The sequence below is a fragment of the Stegostoma tigrinum genome, chromosome 29, assembly GCF_030684315.1.
Source record: "Stegostoma tigrinum isolate sSteTig4 chromosome 29, sSteTig4.hap1, whole genome shotgun sequence".
Taxonomy (NCBI): Eukaryota; Metazoa; Chordata; class Chondrichthyes; order Orectolobiformes; family Stegostomatidae; genus Stegostoma; species Stegostoma tigrinum.
Genome location: NC_081382.1, coordinates 38,793,931 through 38,820,177, shown reverse-complemented (window position 1 = coordinate 38,820,177; position 26,247 = coordinate 38,793,931). Strand labels below are relative to the sequence as shown.

The window sequence follows — 26,247 nt, the reverse complement described above, 5'->3', positions numbered from 1 at the left end:
CAATGGTCTGAGCAATGAAGGCAAGCATGCTAAATGCCTTATTAACCACCTGTGATGCAACTTCAAAGATCTATGCACCTAAAACCCCTAGATCTCTGTTCAACAACACTACCTGTGGCCCTACTATTAACTGTACAAGCTCTACTCCAGTTTGCCTTGCCAAAACACAATACCTTGCATTTATCCAAACTAAACTCCATCTGTAATTCCTTAGCTCATTGGCCCAATTGATCAAGATCCCTTTGTAATCTTAGATAATATTCTTCAATGGTGAAAATACAACCAATTTTGGTGTCATCCACAAACTTACAAACTGTGCTTCCTAAATTCCCATCTATGTTGTTTATATAAATGATGACCAACAGTGGTCCCAACACCAATCCCTGTGGAACACCACAGGTCACAGGCCTCCAGCCTGATAAACAACCCTCTGCTACCACCTTCTATCTCCTACTACCAAGGCAATTTTGTTTCCAGTAGCAAGCTCTCCCTGAAGACCATCTCTAAATCCAAGTTGCTGTTGGTTCCAGATAGCTCAATGCTTTTGCACTTCTGCCTCCGAAGATTACTTCAATCTTTGTTTTGAAATCTTGAATGGACTGTAGCCTCAACAATATTCTTTGGAGGGGAGACTGTTCCAGATCTCCAATATGCTTTTAGCTTCATCTTTGATGGGATGTGGGCACTGTTGCGAAAATCAGTTTTGGTTGCCCAGTCCTGAGTGCTTCTTGAACTGATTGGTTTGATGGGCCATTTCCGAGGTCAGTTAAAAGTCAACCATATTATCATGCATCTGGAGTCATGAGTAGGTCAGACTAGGTAAGACAACTCCCAGATGGGTTTTTACAAACTCTGGTAGTTTCATAGCTGTTGTTACTGAAATTAGCTTTCAATTCCAGATATATTATTAATTGAGTTCAGATTGAACTGGCGGCCCTGATAGGATTTGACCCTGTGATCCATGTTCACTTGGCTCTATGAATTATTAATTCGTCGTCCTGACATCACCCCTGAATGGTTTGGCTCCACTTTGAATGTCATGCCCTGTTGTTCTGGTCTTACCTAAACAAATACATAGTTTCTCTTCATCTGCTCTATTAATCTATTAATCATCTTTAACACTTCATTTATGTTGACACTCCTAATTTTCCATACACAAGGGAGTATACCCTTTTAGCCCCTGTATCATCCTGGTTCATCCGTGCTGTAATTCACAGGCACCAATGCTTGGGTGGATTCCCTGAAAAGAACATAATAATCCCAATGCAGTCTGATCAGAGCTTTCATCAAAATAAGACCACACTTCCCAGACCAGTGACCTCTCCCACCGAGAAGCACAAGGGCAGATGAAACATGTGAACACCATCATCTGCAAATCCCTTCCATACCATATACCATCCGACTTGGAAACTATCATTGTTCCTTCACTGCCACTGGATCAAAATTGTCAAAGCTCTCTCTGACAGCGCTGTGAGTGTGCCTACACCCCAAGATCAGCAGCAGTTCAAGAAAACATCTCGCTACCACCTTTGAGAACAATTAGGGAGGGACAGCCAGTGACGGCTAAATCCTGTGAAAGAATAATTTTTAAAAAATGTTTTGCATTGTATTCTGGCCCAGTCCTGAAGTAAGTGTGGAAAACAGGAAGTGAAATGGTCATTTGTCATGCTCATTTTGTAACAATTGGCAAGTATTTTGGCTTGTTCCAAGTAATAAATGCTTTTCTTCAGTCAGTGAATTTTTTTATGTATTACATGTAATTGGGTCAGATTAACCCAGCTTTATAATCTATGTTAACAAATGAGTCAAAATTCTAAACTGGGCAAAACAAATGTTACTGCAGCAGTGAATCTGTCAAGTGCCCTAAATAAATAGTGTGTACTTTGTGGTTTGTTAAAGGCTCAGTCTTGTCTGAATTAAACTTCAATTGGAGGTCACTATGTTAATTGGAATATTAACAAGACTGAACTTGCCCATTTTTGTGAGCTTTGCTTTTTTTTGGCAGAATTTGCAGCACTTGTTCGCTGTAGCCAATGTGACTCAATCGCTTTGCAACATATGACAATAAAACACAGGACTGTAGATGGTGAAGACCTGAAACAAACAACAGAGAATGCTGGAGAAGCTCAGCAGGTCTGGCAGCATAGATTCAGAGTCATACAACATGGTAACGCATCCTTCGTTCCAACCAGTCCATGCTAACCATAATTCCAAGCTAAATTACTCCCATCTGTCTGCTCCTGGCCCATATCCCCCCAAACATTTCTTATTCATGTATTTCTCCAAATGTTTTTAAATTTTCGTAATTGCACCCACATCTGCCACTTCCTCAGGAAGCTCATTCCAGAGTGAAATGTACTGTAGGAAAGTTGCCCCTCATGTCTTTTTTTTAAATTTCCCTCCTCTCTCCTTAATGTGCCCTAGTCATGAAATCCCCCATCCTAGAGGAAACAAAAACGTCATTAACTCCATCTATGCCCCTCATTATTTCATAAAGTTATATAAGACTGCCTCCCAACTTCCTACGCTCCAGTGAAAAAGAGAAAGCAAAGTTAACAGTTTGAGACCATGATGTTTCTTCTCAGCACAGATGTTGCCAGACCTGCTGAGTTTCTCCAGCAACTTCTGTCTTCATTGCAACTGATGAACGTCTCCCAGGTTCTTGAGGTTCCAATATCAGATTGATTTTTGACTTTAATTTTTGTTTGTTTGTCTTCTGCCCCCCCGTCTCTCTCCTAGCTTCTAGCAGTGGAATTTGGTTCCACCAGCAGCATCTTCCCAAATGGATATTCTTTCCATAATACTGTCAGGATCGAGAGTGTGGTTGAGCTATTTGACAGTAGGAGGCATTACAATAAAGAATGGGCTGTAGTCATCCAGCTTTCACGAAGGGAGAAACCTGGTTACTGTTTTTGATTTCTCTCCTGAACTTCATCTCTGTGCCACAAAGGTTAATTCTGAAGCAGCTACAGAAATCCTCCTGGATATGTAGGGCATTATCTATCTTGCTCTCTTCCCTGTTCAGCTTCAATCCCAGAGCTTTGGCCTATAGGGAGGGTTTCAACCCACTGCACAACAACATCTCCTGCACAGAATGTAGAGTACAGAAAGAGGCCATTTAGGCCAACTAGTCCATGTTGCTGTATATGTTCCCCTACTCCTTTTCATCTAAATCTGTAAGAATAACCCTCCAATTTTTCTTCCTAGTCTTCATATGCAGCTTTACTCTTAAATGTGTCAGCGCTACTTTCCTCTACTTCTCTGAAATTTTGCATTATTCTCAAAGTTGTTTACACAAAGAGGTTCCTCCTGAAACCCAAGTTAATTTATTGATGACTGTCAGATATTCATGGACATCTGTATGGATCCTCTGTGACTGTTTGTTTGTTGGCTTAGGAACAAAGTCTGGTTTTCCCCAGGTCTATAAGGGTGAGTGATCACCAAGGAGTTTGCAACTCAGTTTTAAATTATAGCAAAGAAATTAACAAATGCGATGTTATGATTAGAAATCATAGCCAGAAATGAAAACACTTACGGTTCATGTTGATATTCAATGGGATAGGTGCAGAGAAGCGTTGGTGAGGGAATTCAGGGGAAGGGAGTACAAACATGACCTTAAAGTTAATCCATTTTAGGAGTGAAGTCTGGAAGAATTTTTTAACACAAACATCATGGAAGTCTGAAATTTATTCCCCCAGTAGATAGTGGATGGCCAGGGTTAAACATGTTCGTCCAGGGTATCGCAGGCTATGAAGCAAAGGTTGAGACTAGCTCAACCATTAATGTTGGAGGAGTTAAACATTCCAGTTTGCTGTTGATGAAGATGTCCATCCTTGACTCAGATTCTTAACTCAGTTCTTGTGTTCCAATCAACTTCATTCTTTCCTGAGATTTGAGCATATCCAGCAAGGTCAGAATTTATTGCCTGTCCCTAATTGCCCTTGGACTGATGAGCTTGTTTGGTCATTTTATAAAGTAGTGAAGAGTCATCCACATTGCTGTCAGACTGGAGTCACATATAAGTCAGACCATGTAAGGATATCAGATTTCCGTCCCTAAGGAGCATCATAGAGTAACACAGCATGGAAGCAGACCCTTCAGTCCATCCAATCCATGCTGATTGTGTTGCCAAACTAAACTAATCCCACCCGCCAGTGCTTGGCACATATCCCTCCAAACCGTTCCTATTCATGTACTTGTCCAAAATGTCTTTTAAACATTATAACTGTACATGCATCCACCACTTCTTCTGGCAGTTCATCCCACAGATGAATCATTCTGTGTAAAATTTTAAAAAACGTTGCCCATCTTGTCCTTTTTAAATTGATCTCCTCTCACCTTAAAAATATGCCCCTGGTTTTAAACTTCTCCGCCCTAGGGAAAAGATCCCTGTCATTCACTTATCTGTGCCCCTCATGATTTTATAAACCTCAATTAGGTCACCCCTCAACCTTTTACTCTCCAGTGATCAAGTGTTTTTTTAAGGTCATTGCTCTCAGTTGTCACATTCATCATTAGTGTAAGTATCCTTGTATTCCAGATCTTTTATGAATTGAACTTAAATTCCCCTAGCTGCCCACTCAGGATTTCATGAAGGGTACTTCCCCCTTGCTGGGATGGCCAAGAACCAAGGTCACAATCCTCAAAATGAGGGGCAGGCCATTTATGGAAGAATTTCTTTACTCAGGAGGTAGCGAACCTTTGGAATTCTCTGTCTCGGATGTGCAAGCTGGATTTTTGAGTTAGTTGAAGACTGGGATAAACAAATATCTATGGGTGGAATTTAATAGGGGTCTGAGTGACACGGGCTGTGGGGAGATTTGAGGGAGACTTGCAGGTGAAGTCCAATGAGGCCTATCTTGAAGTTGGAAGCAACTCACTTTGTCTTTGGCATCAGTGGGGTGGTGGGCTAAGTTGTTCATTCAGCAGTGATGAATGGCCAGTAATGAGCTATTGTAGCCCACTAAATGTCTTATTAATGCCACAACTCACCTTATTAATAGCCCGATTCCTCTTTTAGCAAACCCTGCTGTTCAAAAAGGCAGCTCACCACCTTCTCAAGGGCAAATATGGACGGCCAGCCAGTGATGCCAATATCCCAATGCTGAATTTAAAACAGGCTAGACTTTGAGAATTCGCAATGTGGAAGTTACAGGAGGCACCAATTTGCTCACAGTCTGCTCCAAATGACATCCACCTTGGGTACTGGACATCAACATCTCAGGGCATATGCCAGGGGCAGCAGCCATACGCACCCTGCATCTGTGGACATTGGCATTCAACATGTTCCAGCCTCTAGGATCCGCCATGGCTTGTATCTGATCCACTTATAGGATGCCTGTGCATTTAAAAGCTGCACTGGGTGCATTGCTGGCACAACACTATCCTCTGAGGGGCATGCGTCCAGCTCATGGACTGGACCAGTCAACATCTCCAAGCCAAAGCTCACTGTTACAGCACTCATTCATTCCTAGCCTACCTGGCTGCTCACAGTATCTCTGCCTTGCCTTTATATGCTATTCCCCCTCAGCCAGAGATACCAGGCTCACATTTTGCATCTGTCCAGAATGTGCCATTAAGCTTGTCATGGCTACCAGCAGTCAGCAGAGATAGCCTTTGCTCAGAGTCCCAACACAAAGTCAAGGGCAGTCTCCAGTACCAGTCCAAGTGCTTTTATCTCATTTACTCAGGGGATGTTGGCATCTCTGGCTGGGCCTGCATTATTAGACTATCTCTAATTGCCCAGAGGGAAGTTAAATGTCAACCACATTGCTGTGAGCCTGGAGTCCCATGCAGGCCAGACCAGGTAAGGATGGCAAATTTCCTTCCCTAAAGGGAATTAAGTGAATCAGATGAATTTTTCACAAATATTGGGATGTTATTAGCTGAGCATTTCATTTATTCAGATTTGCATTGGCTTCAAAAATCTGCCATCTGCTATGGTGGGATTTGAACTTATGTCCCACAAACATTAACCCAGAATTCTCAATTACACGTCTAGTGACTTTGCTACTACGCTACCATCTTCCCTCATGCCTTATGGCACTAGTCACTCCAAAAAACTGGTTGCCACTAGCACTTGGCAAAAACTCCTAAGATTCAGCTCTGTGTGATGAAAGACATCAGAGACATGGGAATATTATAGGAAGATGTATTGTAGAAAATCAACCATGATCTTACTGACTAGTAGAGCAGGCCTAAAGAGCTGAATGGTTTATTCCTGCTGTTATTTATTATGTTGTTATCTTCTATTCTTATGTTAATACCTACCTATTCTTTTCAAATTTTGCTGTTTAATGCTTCTAATAATATTTTCCGATATTAAGGTGCCATGTTAATCCAAATTGTTACTTAAGTGGATACATTTCTAGAATTCTGGCTTGTTCCAAGGGACCATTTAGAACATGGAACAGTACAGGACAGTACAGGCCATTTGGCCCATGATGTTGTGCTGACCTGTTATTCTATTCTAAGATCAAACTACTCTGCATACTGTGCATTTTACCATCATCCATGTGTCTATCCAAGAATCGCTGAAATGTCCCTAATGTATCCGATTCCACTACCACTGCCGGCAGTGCATTCCACTACCCACCACTCTCTGTGTAAAGAACCTACCTCTGATATCTCCCCTGTACCTTCCTCCAATCATTTTAAGATTATACCCCTTTATAATAGTCTTTGGCTAGCCATTTTATCTGTACCTCATCATCTTGTACAGTTCTATCAAGTCACCTCTTATCCTTCTTTGTTCCAATGAGAAAAGCTCTAGCTCCCTCAACCTTTCCTGATAAGACCTGCCCTCCACTCTACGCAGCATCCTGGTAAATCTCCTCTGCACCCTCTTCATAGCTTCCATATCCTTCCTATAATAAGGTGACCAGAACTGAACACAATATTCCAAGTGTGGTCTAACCAAGGTTTTATAGAACTGCAGCATAACCTCACAGCTCCTAAACTTAATTCCCATGCCAGTGAAAGCCGTCAGACCATACACTTTCTTAACAACCCTATCAACTTGGGTCGCAACTTTGAGGCATCTATGGATGTGGATCCCAAGATCCCTCTGTTCCTCTACACTGCCAAGAATCCTACCATTAACCCTGTCTCCTGCATTCAAATTTGACCGTCCCAAAATGAATCACTTCACACTTTTCTGGGTTGAATTCCATCTGCTACTTCTTCGCCCAGCTCTGCATCCTATCGATGTCCTGTTTCAACCTACAACAGCCATCCACACTGTCCACAAATTCACCAACCTTCGTGTCATCAATCTTACTAACCCACCCTTCCACTTCCTCATCAAAGTCATTTATAAAGTTCACAAAGAGCAGAGATCGCAGAACAGATCCCTGGGGAGCACCACTGGTCACCAAACCCCAGGCTGAATACATTCCATCTACTATCACCCTCTGCCTTCTATTGGACAGCCAATTCTGTATCCAGACAGCCAAATTTCCCTTGGTCCCATGCCTCCTTACTTTCTGAATGAGGCTACCTTGGGGAACTTATCAAATGCCATCCTAAAATCCCTATACACCATATCCACTGCTCTACCTTCTTCAATGTGTTTTGTCACATCCTCAAAGAATTCAATAATCTGCCGCTCACAAAGCCATGCTGACTATTTCTAATCACACTGTGCTTTTCCAAATAATCATAAATACTATCATTCAGAGTTCTCTCCAATAATTTTCCCACCACAGAAGTAAGACTGACTGTTGTGTAATTCTCAGAATTATCCCTATTTCCTTTCTTGAACAAGGGAATAACATTTTCTACCCTCCAATCATCTGGTACTACCCTAGTAGACAGTAAGGACTCAAAGATCATTGCCAAAGGGCAGCAATCTCTCCCTTCACGTCCCATTGAAACCTTGGGTATATCCTGTCTGGCCCAGGGGACCTATCTATCTTCATTTTTTTTCAAAATTTCTAGCACATCCTCATTACTAACAACAACCTGTTTGAGCATTTCAGCCTGTTTCATGCTGTCCTCACAAATGACAAGTCCCTCTCACTGGTGAATACTGAAGCAAAATATCCAATAAGGACCTCCCCTACCTCCTCCAACTCCACACACAAGTTCTCTCGACTGTCCTTGATCGGTCCTACCCTCATTCTGGCATCCTCTTGTTCGTCACATAAGTATAGAACACCTTGGGGTTTTCCTTAAATCTATCCACCAAGGCTTTTTTATACACACTTCTAGCTCCCCTAAATCCATTCTTCAGTTCCTTCCTTGCTACCTTGTAATTCACTAGAGCCCTAACCAATCCTTGCTTCCTCATCCTTATGTAAGCTTCCTTTTTCCTCTTGACTAGATGTTCCACATGTCTTGTCTTCTGAGGTTCCTTGACCTTACCATCCCTTCTTCAGCTCAGAGGAACAAACCCATCCAGCAGTCGCAGCAAGTGCTCCCTAAACAGCCTCCACATTTCTGTTGTGCATTTCCCTGAGAACATCTGTTTATAGAACATAGAACATAGAAAAGTACAGCACAGTACAGGCCCTTTGGCCCACGATGTTGTGGCGTTGAATAATCCTAATTCAAAAATAAAATAACCTAACCTACATTCCCCTCAATTCACTGCTGTCCATGTGCATGTCCAGCAGTCACTTAAATGTCACTAATGACTCCGCTTCCATGATTACCACTGGTAAACTATTCCATGCGCTCTCACTGCACAGTTTATGCTGCGCAGTTATTGTCTAACAGCATTGTAATTCCCCCTCCCCCAATTAAAAACTTTCACATACCATCTGCTCCTATTCCACTTTATGATAATAGTAAAGGTGAGAGTGTTGTGATCACTATCACTGAAATGTTCTCCAACCGAGAGATCTGACACCTGGCCTGGTTCATTGCCAAGCACCAAATCCAATATGGCCTCTCCTCTAGTCAACCTATCTACATATTGAGTCAGAAATCCTTCTGGGACACAGCTGGCAAAATCTGCTCCATCCAAACTATTTGCACTTGGGAGGTTCCAGTCGATATTAGGGAAGTTGAAGTCGCCCATTATTTCCGCACCTTTCCAAAATCTGCCTCCCAATCTGTTCCTCAGTGTCTCTGTTGCTACTGGGGGCTCGATAGAAAATTCCCAATAATGTGACTGCTCCTTTCCTGTTTCTGACTTCCATCCAAACTGACTCAGTAGACAAACCCTCCTCCACGACCTCCCTTTCTGCAGCTGTGATACCGTCCCTGATTTGCAATGCTTCTCCCCCACCTTTTTTACATCCCTCGCTTTTTATACTGGCATTGTTTCATAAAATGTTTCTTGTCACTTTGCATCTGTCCAGAATGTGTCTTCTTCTGTCCTGTATATCCTGTATAATACTACTTTGCCTGCTGTGTTCATCCAGCTCTGCACCTTGTTATCTCAGATTCTTCAGCATCTGCAGTTCCCACTATCTCTATCCTGTATAATGTCAGTTTTAAAAGAAAAATTGCCTCTTGTTCTGACCTGAATATTTGTTTCTTTTTTTGTTTTCCTTTGATACAGTCTGCTGTTGTTGGCTGACAGCATTTAGGATCTATCTTTCCTGTTCCTGGATGCCTTCACTGTCTTTGTGCTGTGATAATTATCTGTCGCTGTACCTGTCAGCGGGTGAGCTCTCGCTCAGCTGGAGGTGTTGACTCTGCTTCACAAAGTAATAAATATGCAATACAAACAAAGACTTCTAAGCTGAACTCTCTGGATGAATGGATCATGTTTACCTTCACTTCGTTTGGAGCCCAATGTCTTCTTCCTTTGTGTACAGTAATTGTCCATTAATTCAGCTTTTCCTTTGTGGATGGTTTTGTTCAGCCAATTGAATCTGTCAAACGATCTGAGTATTGGTTTGTATAGCCGACATTGGGCACAAAACATCTAATTACATCTGCGATCTTTAATCTTCCATCTGCATGCACTTCTTTCTCATAGTGTTTGGATTCATGTTTCTCTTGTGCACTTTTTTTTGCCTCCTGGCAATTTTCCATTATCATTTCAATGTTTCCTAAGCCCATATATAAAAATATAAAAATCTGTTCAGCTGTAATTGAAATCCCGGTCCATTCAAGAAGATGAGTGAGAACAGAGATGAGGAGCAAATGGACAGGAATAATGAATTTCAATTCATATTTTGATTTGTTCGTTTTATCTTCAATTTCCTACAATAATGACTATGTTTCATAAGATATATTTGACTGTACGTTGAAGTACCACATTGTTATGAAAAGTGCAATCTCAATATAAGCCTGTATTTATTTCTTCTGTAGTTCCAATTGGCAGGAGGGTGCAAATACAGCAGGACAGGTTGACACAGACAGCTCTCATTCCATATTTTTAGAGGTCTACAGCACAGAAAAACGCCCTTCAGCCCATCTCATCCACACTGATCAAAAACAACGACCTAACCATTTATCCACACTTAGCCCATAGCCTCAATGCCTTGGCATCACAAGTGCATATCTAAATACTTTTTCAATGTTATGAGAGTTTCTGCCTCTCCCATCCTTATAAGCAGTGAGTTCCAGATTCCTACCATCTTCTGAGTGAATTTCCTTCCTCATAAATGCCCTAAATCCTGTGCCTTCTTTTAAATCTACTCCCGCAATTGTTGATTGACCAAAGGAAAATATTCCTTCCTGTCTACACTGTCTGTGCCTCTTGTAATTTTACACATCTTAACCATGTCCTGTCCTATCATATCATGGTCATCATTAGTCTAAGGATGATCTTGAAATCATTGCCAATTGTCAGAAAAACCATCTGGTTCACAAATAGGCCAAGCAGCATCTTAAGAGCACAAATGCTGACGTTTTAGGCCTAGACCCAAGGGTCTGTGTTCATCCAGCTCCACACTTTGTTATCTTGGATTCTCCAGCATCTGCACTTCCCATTATCTCGATTCACAAATGTCCTTTCGGGAAGGAGACTGTCATCCTTACCTGGTCTGGCACCCATGTGACTCCAAACCCACAGAAATGTGCTTGACTTTTAACTGCCCTCAGGGCAATTAGTGATGGGCAATAAATGTAGCCTAGCCAGAGAAGCCCTCATGCTACAAATAATAAAAGAAATGATCTTTCATGTGAACATGAAAGGAAGACTTGAATTTATATAGTCACAGAATGTCCTGAAGCATTTTACATCCAATGAAAGACTTTTGAAACATAAAATCTCTGCAGCATGGAAGCATGCCATTCAGTCCACACTACCCCTCTGAAGAGCAGCCCACCCAGACCCCTACCCGAAAAGCCTGCATTTTTCCTATGGCTAATCCCCTGGCCTACACGTTCCTGGACACTGCGAGCAACTTACATAGCCATTCCACTTAACCTCTATACCTTTGGGCTGAGAAAGGAAACCAGAGCACCTGGAAGGAACCCACACAAGACAGAGGGAGAACATGTAAACTCCACACAGCCAGTTTCCCAAGGCTGGGATCAAACCCAGGCCCCTGGCACTAGGAGACAGCGGTGCTAACCACTGAGCCACCACACCATCTCATGGTGCAGTGACTATGTCGTATAGGAAATGTGGCAACCAGCAAGCTCCTACAACATGGTCATCGACCAGATAATCTGTTTTTGTCATGTTGATTGAAGGTTAGATGTTTGCCCAGAATGCAGGGGATAATGCAGTTCTGTAAGCTCATGTCATGCAATCTTTTGTGCTCACCTAGGAAGTAGGACCTTGGTTGAATATCTCATCCAAAATACGGCACCCGTGAGGATGGCACGTTCTGTTGGCCCTGCACTGAGAGGCAGACGTAGTTTTTGTCCTCCCATCTCTGGAGTGGGACTTGAACCTACAATATTCCAACACACAGGAGAATATGCTACCAGTTGAACTGCAGAGAATATGTGACTCAATTATTCCTACAGACACTGGTCCAAGTATTTCTGCTTAACAGATCAATATTTATTTGTTGAATTAGATAGCAAAAGATGTCGAGATTTACAAAGAGTTTCATTGTAAATTTATAATTCAGATCAAATACCACATTACACCTTTTCCTACAGGACCTTTTTCCATGGAGAACAAAAGTCCCCTCTGACCCAAGGAGATCCCAACTCCTTTTTCCCCTTATTTAACATACATTTCTAATCGATCTGTCCAGAGATGTCATTACATACTTCTGGAGCAGGAGGGAGTTGAACCTGAGTCTTTTAATTTGGGGAATAGTGACACTACCACCGCAACACACAGGGCCCTCATAGCTCTTTTCTTTCAAAATAAATCACCTCCAAATCACTTGTGTCATGAATTAGACCTCTAATAAATTAAGTGCACTGATCACTAGGGGAAATGCGACAATACTATAATGGAAAGGTAGGTTAAGAAGGAGGAGATTAAATTTAAAATGCAGGTGAAGGGGCATGTTATGCACTCCAACCCCCATGGTGCCCACCTCCGTGAGGACCCAGCTCTCAGAATAAAGTCCAGTTGGCATCACCTAGTCTTAAACAACTCTGGAACTGTTCTGTTTGACCCTTAAGTGGACCTGTGTTTCAATAGTGGCAATCTCTAACAACACTTCATCTCAAGATCATATTTGGGACTGGGTTTTCATCAAGGAGATGGATCTTAGAATTTGGGAATTTTTCCCATCTCTGCCTTGGAGTAGTCTCCCTGCCCCATTGCATGTTGTAGATGCACCTGTAACCAGGAGATGGGTCCACTGTATCTGGAAGTAGGCGTCAGGCAAAAACAGAGGGAGGCAGAAAATGACACCGGCAGATTAGAATGCCTGGATCCTTATCAGCCTGGTTGTATCCACAGTCATTATACTCTTGTTCTCACCCCTGCCCTGCTCCATGCCCTTTCTTATCATCCGTGCCAATTCAACCAGTATGCACTAGGTACGTAACCAACGATCCATATCATGACTTTGTTCAATCTACTCATGAAGGTAAAGAGAACATTCACCGTGCCTTTTGAAGAATATCGCTCATCTTATTTCCTCACAACACTGTCAATCACTTGCAAATAGTCAATGTCACAGAGTTAAATCTTCCACTTCATACCTCTAAATCTTGACCAAGTAAACATCGAGCAATTGTAGAAACTCTTCCAAGATATATTAGTTTATACAATGTATTGAGATGGCAGTGATACAAAAAAAAATTACCTTCAAGCTATGTTAACAGATCTCTGCTGAGTTAAATTTATGACCATGCTTGGAGCTCAGCCAAGCACTAATAATGAGGGCAGTGGGAAAAGCAATGCTTGACAACCTGCTATAACTGCTTCTATGAATGCAGTTGTCAGTATTGTGGGGTTAAATTGTGCGGCATCCAATTTCTTTGATTTTCTTGTTTATTCTCAGTTGCAACAGATTGAAAACAAGTTGCATTTTCAAGAGGAGGACCCGCTTCTAGAGTCAAGCATCCAAAAACGATCACAGTCCAAGGCATTTGGTGAGCCAAGCTGGCATACTGACTTAGGAATTTCTAAGAGAAGGAGTTTCGTAGAATGATTCAGCACAAAATAGACTATTTGGCCCACTCTACTTGTGCTAGACGTTTGATGGACATATGCAATTAATTCCCTGCTGAATATTACCATTGAATCTGTTCCCACCACCCAAGTTAGCTTGTGCATTTCAGATGGCAACAACTTGCTGTGTAATTTTAAAAAAATGTTTCCAGGGGCCTGAACACTGACTTCACCAGCTTTGAAATCCCTCCAACCCCAGCCTTATCCCATATACCACCTCTTTGACCTGACCTAAGCTGTCCGTCTTCCTACTCACCTATCCATATATCCCTCCCACTGACCAGTCATTGTAACCCCTTACTAGTATCCACCTATCACCACTCCACCTACCTTTCCCCAGCCCTACCCCACTTCCTCTATTTATTTCTGGGCTCCCCTCCCCATCCCCAGTGCTGACAAAGGGTTTCGGCCCAAAATGTTGACTTTCTTCCACTTCCGATGCTGTCTGACCTTCTGTGTTTGTTCAGGTCCACGTTTATTGACTGCGGTTTCCAGCATCTGCAGTCCTTATCATCTCCTTTCCTCAACTTGCTTTGGCTTCTTTTGCTGGTCACCTGGAATCTGTTTACCAATTCTTAGTGTTACGATCCATTAGGGCCTGGGAAGGATGCCTGAGACCAAATTGATCCAGAACAAGTGATTAAAAAGTGTTAATTATAGTTCACTTTACTGTCACTGTGCATCTGTAGTGTGGTGAGTGAGTATTAACTTTGGAGAATGGGGTTGTTGATTGTGTGGGCTTTGTTCTGAATGGTATCAAGATTCTTGAGTGTTGTTGGAATTGCACTTCTCTAGCCAAATGGAAAATCTTTCTTCACATTTCTGACTTATGCCTTGTAGATATTGGACAGGCCGTCGGGGGGAGTTACTTGCTATGAATTCCTAGTCCCTGAACTTCACCAGAATTCACAGTATTTGTATGGCTGATCCAGTTCAGCTTGTGGTCTGTGATAGTCCCCAGGATGCTTATAGTGAGGGATTCAGTGATGGATAATGCCATTGAATGTTATGATGGTTGGGTTCGTTCTTAGAGGTCATGTGGCGCGAATGTCTCTTGCTGCTTATGAAACCAAGCCTGAATGCTGTCCTGGTCTTGCTGCATTTGGACATGGACTGTTTCAGTATCTGAGGAATCGTGAATGGTGCTCAACACTGTGTAATCATCAGTGAACATTCCATGTGACCTCCAATCCTATCATTTAAATGAAAGCCACCATTGTCTTAGCAGACCGCAGAACTGCTCTTTCATTAGGGAAAGACGACTGATGGTAGTTTAACCTGAGGGTCACCATGTATGGGGTGACGGAAGAGATTGACAAGGAGAGTCCTTCATGGTAATCTCAGCCAATGCAGGGATCGGCACTGACTCCGTCTCATGGTGCATGAGGCCTACATGCCCTCTAATATTTCCAAAGCTGTGTGGACCTCCAAGGTCTGTGGGTGGCAATGCCTTCAGGAATCAGAAGCCACTGTGGCTGCACACCATGCATAGACCCTTCAAGCATCTGCACATCTTTGGGAGAACGCTACTTGAAGCTCCAGATCAGCTTCTTGTGTGGCCTTGCCAGTTGCAATCCAGCCAATTAGAGCGCTTGCCTACAATGAATTATTGTGACAAATGAGATGAACAGTGTAGCTAGTATCAGCTCACTGAAATGTCAAAACTCACAGGGTCTTTGTTACTCATGAAACTGGAAACTGAGTTGCAAACCAGCTAGCAGTACATAGATATGTTAATTTAGAAAGTGGATATTGGACATTGTGGAGCGTAATGTGATATTTTAAAATTGAAAATTGAGGTGGAACTAGGTGACTTCTTCATGGCTGATGGGTCGAAGTTGGCGAGTGTACAATGTTCATTGTACAATGAAGGATTGTTGCTGGCACTAACAAAGTGGGATGGGCTTTAAATGATCAGCAGGTCCAGAATTATAATAGATGAGGGCATGTTGGGGCTTGTTCTGTTCTGCGAAACAACTGACCTACAGAGAAAGAGAAAACATTTCAAAGCATTTTCTTTCAATCGCTGAAGGTTTAAGGTGAAAGTCTGAAAGGTTTTTAAAAAAAAAGTCAGCGACTAATTTATGCAGATTGCAGTTGAAGCCCTGCCCTTGTTGAATTGTAACAGAAAAGCTTTTGAGATCGTTACTATGCCAATGTACTATGCTGTCGGTGTGTTGTTGTTGTAGGATGTCGTGTAAATTGCGCTGGCGATATTACAAAGCAAGGTGCTTCTCCCCAACAACCAAGTCGAAGACCTTGTGGAACAGATAAGCACAAAGTCCTGAGTTTTGAGTGGTCTTCTCCCTCAAGCAGGTAAATGTTTTTTATTTTGAGCCTCCTAGTTACAAAATAAAGGGAGTGCAGGCTTACAATCCAAGATTTTGTGAGTTTGGTAATGAATCATTGATCCATACATTTGCAGAAAGAGCCCATGCAGTCCATTGAGCTGGTTCCTTGGAAGAACTTTGATCTCCTTTGCCCCGTTCTGACCCTTCCTGTCATCCTTTAGTTTGACCCCTGTAGCTGTCGAGCCGAAATGTGTGGTCGCAGCCAATTTGCGGTCAGGTTCAAATCACACTAACTACTGTAGCCCATGGCTTTATCCCCATTCTTTGCTAAGTTCATACATCAGATGGGACAAAACCAGGGGGTTGAAACTGGCCTTTCTCCTGGAATAGGAAAGGGACCAATAAATTAAGGAAAGAAATTGACAATTCCACCTCCTTGACCTCTACCAAATGGGGAATAAAACCATAAGCCCAAAACAAAACTGCACTGAAGAAACTAGTGGTCAGTGGATAGCAACAGTTTCACAACAGTCTAGACTCAGGCCGGATTTTATAACCCTCCCCACCCCTGACATGTATAAAGTGTGTTGGCAACCCGAAGTCATTGCACCAATCTCCAATTATTTGCATTTTACTTTGTTCATGGGAAGTGGGTGTCACTGTCTGAGTCTGTACTTATAGCCCATCCCTAATTGCCCTCAAGGCTGGTGGTGAGCCACCTTCCTGAACAGCTTGGTGTCTTTAGATGTGAATAACGTAGCAGAGCTTGAGGTGTGGAAGTTTGGATCACAGCCATCACTTTTAGACAAACAATGAATAAGTCATTGTTGACGCCCCAGTGTGGGCAGTTTTCCCCTGCCCAGCCTGTTCTTGGGGTTGGATGGAAAAGATTTGTTCGTGATTTTTGCCAGGTATGAAGAGGTGGCACAAGGGCAGAAGTAAAAGCTTGCCAGTGAGACTAAGGATTCAGAGAGCAGTCAAGTCAATGGCTCAAAGAGGCAGCATTTGTAAGTTATTTTGACTTTGTGTATTAATTGTCTCATGAGCACAGAATCCCGTCAGAGTGGAAGCAAGCTGTTGGACCCATCAAGCCCATACCTAGCCTCTGAAGAGCATCCCATTGCAAATCCACCCTATCCTTGTATTTCCCATGGCTAATCTACCTAGCCTACACATCTCTGGACACTATGGGGCAATTTAGCCTGGCCAATCCACCTAGCCTGGAAATCTTTGGCCTGTGGGAGGAAGCTGGAGCACCCGGAGGAAACCCATGCAGGCACACGAACAGTGTGCAAACTCCACACAGGCAGTTGTTTGAGGGTCGAATCGAACCCGGGGTTTCTCATTCTGTGAGGCAGCAGAGCTAGCCATTGAGACATCATGCCACCCAATTTGAAGCCTGTCAAAGGGAATGAAGAGAGATTGAGAGGATAATGGGCCTTTAAATTGGTAGCTATGCTGATTTCCAGTTCACAGCAATGTCCCTCCCACCCATGTAGCATCCCAGACTAGACACCTCGTAGGGCATCCCTAATTTGCTGTCTTCTTGTGTATGGCCATTCAATGTTTGATTGAAAAGCTGAAAAGCATGGCAGGAGGAGGTAGACCCTGCAGTTTCCATTTTACCTCCCTCATCTCACTGAGAAAGGAATGCATCTGCATTCTGGGCTTTGGAACCTGACTATGAGGTTGCTATTAAACTATCCTAAATCGAGGAGGTGCAGGTCTACTGGCAATATTGCTGGATTTATTAATCTAGAGACCCAGGTTATGTTCCAGGGACCTGGGTTCAAATTTTGCCATGGCAGATGGTGGAATTGGAGTTCAACAGAAATTGGGAATTAAGAGCCTAATGATGACCATGTTGATTACTGGTGAAAACCCATCTAGTTCCCTAATACCCTTTAGGGAAGGAAATCTGCTGTTCTTACCTGATTCCAAACCCACGGCAATATTGTTGACTATTAAATGCCCTCTAGGCAACAAATGCCTAGTCAGTGATACCTGCATCTAGTGAATTAATGTCTTGAATGGGACCTCGTGCTCTGGTGGATTTTGCACTTGTTTTAAGTATTGTGTGGGGTTTACTGATTTACTTTTCATTCAAGACCCATTTGAAGCCTGTTTATTTTAAGAGGGTAACTTTTGAAACTTTCTTAATATTGGACAGGACAAATGACACCAGAAATTTCAATTCCTTGGTGAAGAATTGTCATTCTTCAAGAAGAATGTTCTGGGATGAGAGATCGAGCCCCTTATACAATGACATTATTGACCAAGGCATTCCACTATCTGCACTTAATCAAACAACAGCAGCTAGCAACCAAGATAAAAATGATAACCTGTCAATAGGAGTTACTCCAACAAGATTGCATTCATCGGATGATATGGACACAATGGAAAATTATTGGTTCCCGGTTTCTAATCAAGAGACTTGCAGTGGCTTCAAACCATCCATCCAACATGTGCTTGAAGAGAGAGCTCTAGTTGGGAATGACAACAAATTGGCCCTTGATCATTCAATCAAAAGACGTATCTTGCAAGAGAAGGAAAGATCTCCGGTGCCATCAATCAGTGCTTTCCCCCCTACTCCACCTGGAAGTCCATTAGCCCAACGGCTGGAGTGGAGTCATTCTCCTGTGAACAAATTGGAGAGGCTTAAAGAACGGATCAGGAGACAGAGGAATTTGGAAAAAGTGGAGGGGACTCTCTCAAACAGACCACATGCAGAGCAACCTATCCCAGCTCCCCAAACAAAGTTTGGAGACCCTTTCAGTAATGGGCCAATGAAGCATTGGGTCAGGAAGGTGACCTTTGCCCCCCCTGCACCAGCCTATAAAGGCAAGTATGCATCTCATTGATTATCTCATGTGAGTCTTCAGTTTGAGTGACGTCATTGAACTGGCTGAAAAATGATCATCGTGATCAGCATTTGACTACCGCTTGCTTCCTTCACTTTTCCTCTCTCCTATCTCATCCCAGCAACTCATGCAGCTCCCATTTGGACCCCTGTGCATTTGCTTGTTTGAATCCCCTTATTTGGTCAGTTCACCGGTCTTTTCTTTCAGCCTCTTTCGCATCCCTGATTTTAAACAATCCAACATTTGCAGGCGCATCTTCAGTTTCCAAAGCTGGAATTGCTGCCTTAGACCACTCTGCCACTCTCTCCTTTTAAGATGCTAGCTTATAAATTATGTCTTTGACCAAACACCTATCCAGATATTCCTAATGGGACTCAATGGTAAATTTTGTTTGGCTTCCTTGTAGGGCTATGGGATGTTTACAGCATGAAATGTGCTAGATAAGTTTATTGTCCTTATAGCTCTGACACATTACCATTTCCCTGTTCTTAAATTTCCAGTTGCTTTGCTTCTCACTATTGTGTGCACAACTCATGAAGTTTAACCATGTCAATCCCAGGAAATCTAACAAAAAAATCAACTTTGCTTCTTATTTCCATGGATTCATCCAGAGCTGCTGAGTTTTTCCAACATTGGCGAGTTTTGAGAAGATTTGTAGCTCAGGTTGAGGTTCTGGCTGCGAGTTTGCTCACTGAGCTGGAAGGTTAGTTTTCAGATGTTTCGTCACTATTCTAGGTAACATCATCAGTGAGCCTCCGACGAAGCGCTGGTGTTATGTCCCGTTTTCTATTTATCTGGTTAGGTTTCCTTGGGTTGGTGATGTCATTTCCTGTACTTTTTCTCAGGGGATGGTAGATTGGCTCCAAATCAATGTGTTTGTTGATGGAGTTCTGGTTGGAATGCCATGCTTCTAGGAATTCTCGTGCATGTCTCTGTTTGGCTTGTCCTAGGATGGATGTGTTGTCCCAATCAAAGTGGTGTCCTTCCTTATCTGTATGTAAGGATACGAGTGATAGTGGGTCATGTCATTTTGTGGCTAGGTGATGTTCATGTATCCTGGTGGCTAGCTTTCTGCCAGTTTGTCCAATGTAGTGTTTGTCATGCACGAGAATTCCCAGAAGCATGGCATTCCAACCGGAACTCCATCAACAAACACATTGATTTGGAGCCGATCTACCATCCCCTGAGAAGAAGAACAGGAAATGACATCACCAACCCAAGGAAACCTAACCAGATAAATAGAAAGCGGGACATAACACCAGCGCTTCGTCGGAGGCTCACTGATGATGTTACCTAGAATAGTGACGAAACGTCTGAAAACTAACCTTCCAGCTCAGCGAGCAAACTCACATCCTTTCCAACATTTTTTGTCTTTTATTTCTGATTTCCAGCATCCACAGCGTTGGGCTTGTATCAGTTGCCTTCTCCCTCTCTCTATCAATGAAAAGAGCGCTGTGAATGCACCATCCACTAGCACCGCTAACCATCCCCACCTTGAGGGCAGTTAAGAATGAGCAATAAATGCTGGCCTAGCCAGTGATACCCACATCTTGTGAACAAATAAATAAGGAATACCCAAGCCAGTTACCGAAGGTAAGGAAGAAAATGGGATCAGGGAATCAGCCATGATCATATTGAATGGTGGCACAGGCTCACAGGACCAAATGGCCTACTCCTGCTCCTATTTCCTATGTTTCTACGTCAAGACTTTTTAAAATGCATTTGCTTGGATGCTATGTGCCTCAGCATACTAATGGTTCAAACTGCTGTTAGTTGCTCATGGATTGTGAAGTAACTTTGTCCAAAAACACAACTGAATTGCAGATCAATATGGCACAGACTTTTCACAAGCCTCATTAGTCATGGGGCTGGGATTGTGACCAGAATTTCCTCTGTGAAGACCATTCTGTAATTGTCTGATGACTCAATTGGGAAGGGTGTACTGATTGTTGAGTTACTCTGTTCCACAAGCCATCACACAAATGTGTAATTCCCAAATTAAACCAACATGATGAGCAATTTGCCTGACTGCTATTCAGGGCAAAAGTAATTTGCACCAGGCTTCATCATTGAGAGGAAACCAACTCTATCGTAAACAAGCTTACTCCCTAACAAATGGGACACAGAAGGATGGTGACAGCGAGCAAGAGGGGGCATAGCTTTAAATTGAGGGGTGAAAGACATAGGACAGATGTCAGAGGTAGTTTCTTTACTCAGAGAGTAGTAAGGGAATGGGATGCTTTGCCTGCAACGGTAGTAGATTCGCCAACTTTAGGTACATTTAAGTCGTCATTGGATAAGCATGTGGACGTACATGGAATAGTGTAGGTTAGATGGGCTTGAGATCGGTATGACAGGTCGGCACAACATCGAGGGCCGAAGGGCCTGTACTGTGCTGTAATGTTCTATGTTCTATGCTCATTACTATGATGCAACTTAAGCCAGACTCCTTTAAAACCCCAAACATGCACACATTAGTTCATGAATGAAACAGCCAGAAACAGACTACTTGACACAAATATTTTGGTGAAAAACTCAATTCTGTTGTTCAAAAGTCCAAATCCCAAGGGTAGGTTGAGGTTCTTTTCTGTTCTTTTGAGGTTTTTGACTGATGCTATTGCTGACACAGCAAGGGTTGATCTTCAATTTAGTAGGTGTTCAGGTGGACCTAGGTCTTTTCTTTGTCTTAGAACATTATTTTCAGAGTCTCCAAATTTTGTATTTTTCATTCTGACAGATATTGGGAGGAACTTCTGAATATCTCTGTATCCAAGGCACTTATGGATCCACAACAAACCGTAGATCCACCAATTCAAAGGCTATTGTTTGACAGTTTTTCCTTATCCAAAGACTTCGAGAACTACTTTGTCTCAAAGTATCCATTATTGCACTGCCCTGAGAAGAAACATAATCTTGCGTTGGTAAACTGTACAATACAACTTGATTTCCAAGTTGCAAAAGCTCTCCTGGTATTTCTAGATGTATAACAGCTTCCAACTTCCAGTTTATAACCCGATCGGGAAATAAAAATGTTGTCCCTTATAAGTGCCAACCAATGTTAGCCATTAACTGTGTTCAATCTTATCTCTTTATTGTAAGTGCGCTCGAAGATATTTGTCTCAAAGCCAGAGCATCTGTGAAATGAATCAAGCTCCAGTTGGAAAAGAAAACAGGAGGTTAGGAAGTTTTGTCAACAGTGGTAGATGTCTCTTGAAACTACTCGCAGGTTTTGTTCCAAGTGACTATATAAATGGATAACGTGCCACTGAAAACAGAAAAAAGGAAAAACAGATTGACTTATGTGAATTTAATTCAACAAATCTGTCAGTTTAATGGGTATGATTGTATAAACATTACTTTTTGTTATTTGTGATTCCAACTCTTAGGTCTCCCTTCTCACCCCAGTGCTTCATGCTTCTAAATGTCAATATGCAGAGTCTCTGCCAGACTTCACCATTTATTGGTAGGTGCATTGAGTATAGGAGTTGGGAGGTCATGTTGTGGCTGTACAAGACATTGGTTCGGCCACTTTTGGAATACTGTGGGCAATTCTCCCTCCTATAGAAAGGATGTTATGAAACTAGAAAGGGTTCAGAAAAGATTTATGAGGATGTTGCCAGGGTTGAAGGGTTTGAGCATTTGGGAGAGGCTGAGTAGGCTGGGGCTATTTTCCATGGAGTGTCGGAGACTAAGAGATGACCTTATAGAGGTTTATAAAATCACGAGGGGCATGGATAGGGTAAATAGGCGAGATCTTTTCCCCAGGGTAGAATGAGCCCAAAGCTGGAGGGCATAGGTTTAAGGTGAGAGCAGAAAGATTTAAAAGGGACCTAAGGGCAACATTTTCATGTAGAGGATGGTGTGTGTCTGGAATGAGCTGCCAGGTGAAGTGGTAGAGGCTGGTACAGTTACAACATTTCAAAGGTATCTGGATGGGTATATGAACAGGAAGGGTTTAGAGAGGAATGGGCCAAATGCTGGCAAATGGGATTAGGTTTATGTAGGATATCTGCTTGGCATGGATGAGTTGGACTGAAAGGTCTGTTTCCATGTTGTATATCTCTATGACTCTATGATGGGTTCATCATAAAGTAACAAACCATGGTTTAGCAGGTGATACAAGTACCATAGTAATAATCTTACCAAATCATAGGGCTGCTCTTTTATTAGATAGAGGTAACTAGTGGTTGTTTAACCTCAGACTCACCTTGCTTGTGGTAAGGCGAGAGGTTGAGAAGAAGAATTCTTCATGCTAACATCAGCTGGTGCAAAAAGTGAACCCATACTGCTGGCGTCAGGCCATATCCGAAACTGGCCAACCATCCAACTGAGCTAAACCAGACTTCCACCTGAAACACACCAAGGGATGGTAAATAAGCACAACCAGGGCTGGGCAATAAATGCCATTCTTGCCCATGATGCCCATTCTGAAGATTAATCTTTCAATATGTCTGGAAGTCGCAAGGAAGCCCCCATTGAGAAGTGGCAAACTTGTATAAAAGCCAGATGAACAAGAAATAAATGGAAGAGAAATGATAAGACCCAATGAAATTCCATTCCTTTCCAAATGCTTCTTTTTTTAAAACGATGCTTTTGGCAGCTATTTTCTTTTGTACATAGTCTGAGCCTTCATTATAAGGATTCTGAAATAATAGATGTTAGGAGGAATGTCATGAACAGAAGGAGTACATTCAGCATGTCGCATCATTCATTTAGATTATGACTAATTTTTGCTGGGTTCATATACATTACAGTTGATAGAGACTATCTCTAATATTGGGATAAGATGCCATAAAATTGCAAAAAAAGTGGACATCTTTTCCCCGTCCCCTTCTTCCATGTAACACAATGACTATCAAAATAAAATCTCTTTTCCTTTCACATTGAGTCATTGAATGACATTGCATGGATGGAGGTCATTCAGCTCATCATGCCTTTCCCTGAACTTTGGTAGTATAATCTAATGCATGCTGAATTGAACAGACTTTCACAGTAACTTGCTTGAAACAAACCAGCATCGGCATATTCTTTTTTGCAAGGCTTTAACATGCTGTTGGAACTCAGGAGTATTTTTGTACCCTGAACAGAATACACTCCCGTAGGAGACACTCCTATCAATGCTACCCAATTAAGACTTGTTGCGCACTTTCCCTTCGTCTCTCTGTCTGACCTGTAGCCTCTGTTGTGTGTTGTAAGGGATGTCTGAAGCCAGAACTTTGTTCTTCACTTGTTGTTTACGTCAAAAATGTATGAAAATCTGGGGTGGAAACCAGCCTGTAATCCCTCTTATAGTACTAGACTAATGTTTGCAAAGACTTTCTGGTAAAGGATGACGAAAGGGATGTCTCAGACAAAGTGGCATGCCTTTGAGTAACAAGAAAGGTTTATCACATAGTAAGGTTTGAGTTACGGTACAGTAAGATTGGATAATTACATTAAAAACTAATACTGTATCATCTACAAGATAGATCTTGATCTGAGTTCCATGATTACAGACTACAAAATCTAACAGCAGACTGACTAGGGCCACCCGGAGGCAGTCATGTATATCCATTGAGAGGGCTCTTGTGCAGAAGTAGCGCCCTACTTCTGAACCAGGAGGTCCAGGTTGAAGCCTCACCTGCCCTGGATGTGTGTCACAACATGTCTGAACAGCTTGATGAAAAATAACTGTACAGTTGTGAGCCGAACTACACCGAGTGTTTAGCATTAACTCTTTCAGGCCATTGGCCTTGTACAACAAGGTGAAATACATGTTTGTGTTGCTGCTGCCTCTCAGGTTTGAATGTCAAGCCTGAATGGTAGGGATGTCAAGTCAAAGATCTATGCAGGCACCGCAGTCAAGATTCTTATTTGAAGACAATAATGATTAAATAATTATCTGGTGATTGACCTGTACTTTGTCATTGTCGTTCAATTGTTTGAATCTTTTGTTATTCCAGTGACAGTCTTGAGATTACTGTCATGATTTACAACCATTGATTGGAGGGTTTGATGGATAGCCAGTCAAGATTTGTTTTGCTTCTTGTGTGTGTTCCAAGACAAATGTACAGCCCCAAGATCAGGCTTGGGTAAGACAGTGTTCAAAACAAACGTGACACTCTGTTGAAAATCCAAGGAGAAGCAAACTAGGGTAGACGAGAATGTGTTAAACCTGCTCAGGCTCCCAGCGAGGAGATGTACTTGGAAGGATTGCAAACCAGGTAATAGCTCTGCCTCAGCCGAGCTCTCCAAACAGCTGTGGGCTCCTGCTGGTAACAAGGGATCAGTGAATTAGTCATTTGGTGCTGGAGAACAACTGTAATGCCCCACTCTTTCTCGATGTAAATGGGCTTTTGGCTTTAGTTCTGTGAAGTTGATTTCACTTTTTAAAGAGGTCAGAAGGTAATTTTTGAACAGTATGTTCAAGCATCATTTCCAAGAAAGCATGTGACTTAATCTAAATGACTAGATAAATTGCCTGTGGAGTTAATTGATGAAATGTTTACAAAATCAAACTTTTCTCACGAACAGACAGACGAGGATTGGCGATTTTGTCAGTTGAGAAGAGCAGTTCCATATCAGCAGAGGGCAGTTTAAATTTTAGAGTCCAGTCTTTTCAGACCTGGAAAGAAATCTAAAAATTATTTCAGTAGTTTAAGTAGAGAGAGCTGTTCATGCAGTTCAGTTAGGAAAAAGTCAGTGAGGCAGTCAGTATCTGTGTATCTCTGGGAGAGACAGGAAGAAGAGAATCATGTATGATGAATGTATAGAAAGTTACCGAAAGTAAATGCTTGCAACCTCATCCATTACGTAAGAAATTACTGAGTTGAGATGGGAGTTTATTATTCACTGGGATTGATAATATGTAAAGGATGGGTGGCTCAGTGACACAGTGGCTATCAATGCTGCTTCTTAGCCCCAGGAACCTGGGTTTGATTCTAGCCTGTAAGTTTGCATACTCTTCCTGTATCTGTGTGGATTTCTGTTGCGTGCTTTGATTTCTTTCAAGTAATTGTTACAAGTCCACATTGTGAAGTTCAAAATTCTCCAGAACTCCACACTAGCAGACTGTCTGGTTTGTTGATGATCTTTATCTTACTGTGTTTTCCTTTGCCTGCCTGTTTGCCTGTTTGCCTGTCACCAGAAAGTAATAATCCCAATAAGTATTCCCTGTGATGCTCCAGTCACATGATTAGTGTATTTTTTGGTCTATTTCATTGCTCCTCCTATTGTATTTACTTGCATCCTTTCTTTTCAATCAGTACTTTCCAGATCGTAGCAACCCATCGATTTTACAAAAATAAAGTCTCACCATCTCTCTTCCAGTTCCTTTGACAATAGACAATAGACAAAGGTGCAGGCATAGGCCATCTGGCCCTTTGAGCCAGCACCACCATTCATTACGATCATGGCTGATCATCCACAATCAGTATCCTGTTCCTGCCTTATCCCCATAACCCTTGATTCCACTATCTTTAAGAGCTCTATCTATCTCTTTCTTGAAAGTATCCAGAGAGTTGGCCTCCACTGCCTTCTGGGGCAGAGCATTCCATATATCCACCATGCTCTGGGTGAAGAAGTTTTTCCTCAACTCTATTCTAAATGGCCAACCCCTTATTTT

The 26,247-nt window shown here is 42.3% G+C and overlaps 1 protein-coding gene across 1 annotated transcript in view; it reads left to right on the top strand.

Annotated features, from left to right (window-relative positions):
• Positions 1 to 21,631, top strand: part of LOC125465274 (uncharacterized) — a 34,105-nt gene extending 12,474 nt beyond the window's left edge. Inside the window, exons 4-7 of the mRNA XM_048558555.2 lie at positions 13,323 to 13,413; positions 15,682 to 15,808; positions 17,954 to 18,628; positions 21,382 to 21,631. Coding sequence (XP_048414512.1) covers positions 13,323 to 13,413; positions 15,682 to 15,808; positions 17,954 to 18,628; positions 21,382 to 21,631 — 1,143 coding nt within the window. The remainder of the gene's footprint in view (positions 1 to 13,322; positions 13,414 to 15,681; positions 15,809 to 17,953; positions 18,629 to 21,381) is intronic.
• The last annotated feature ends 4,616 nt before the right edge of the window (positions 21,632 to 26,247 follow it).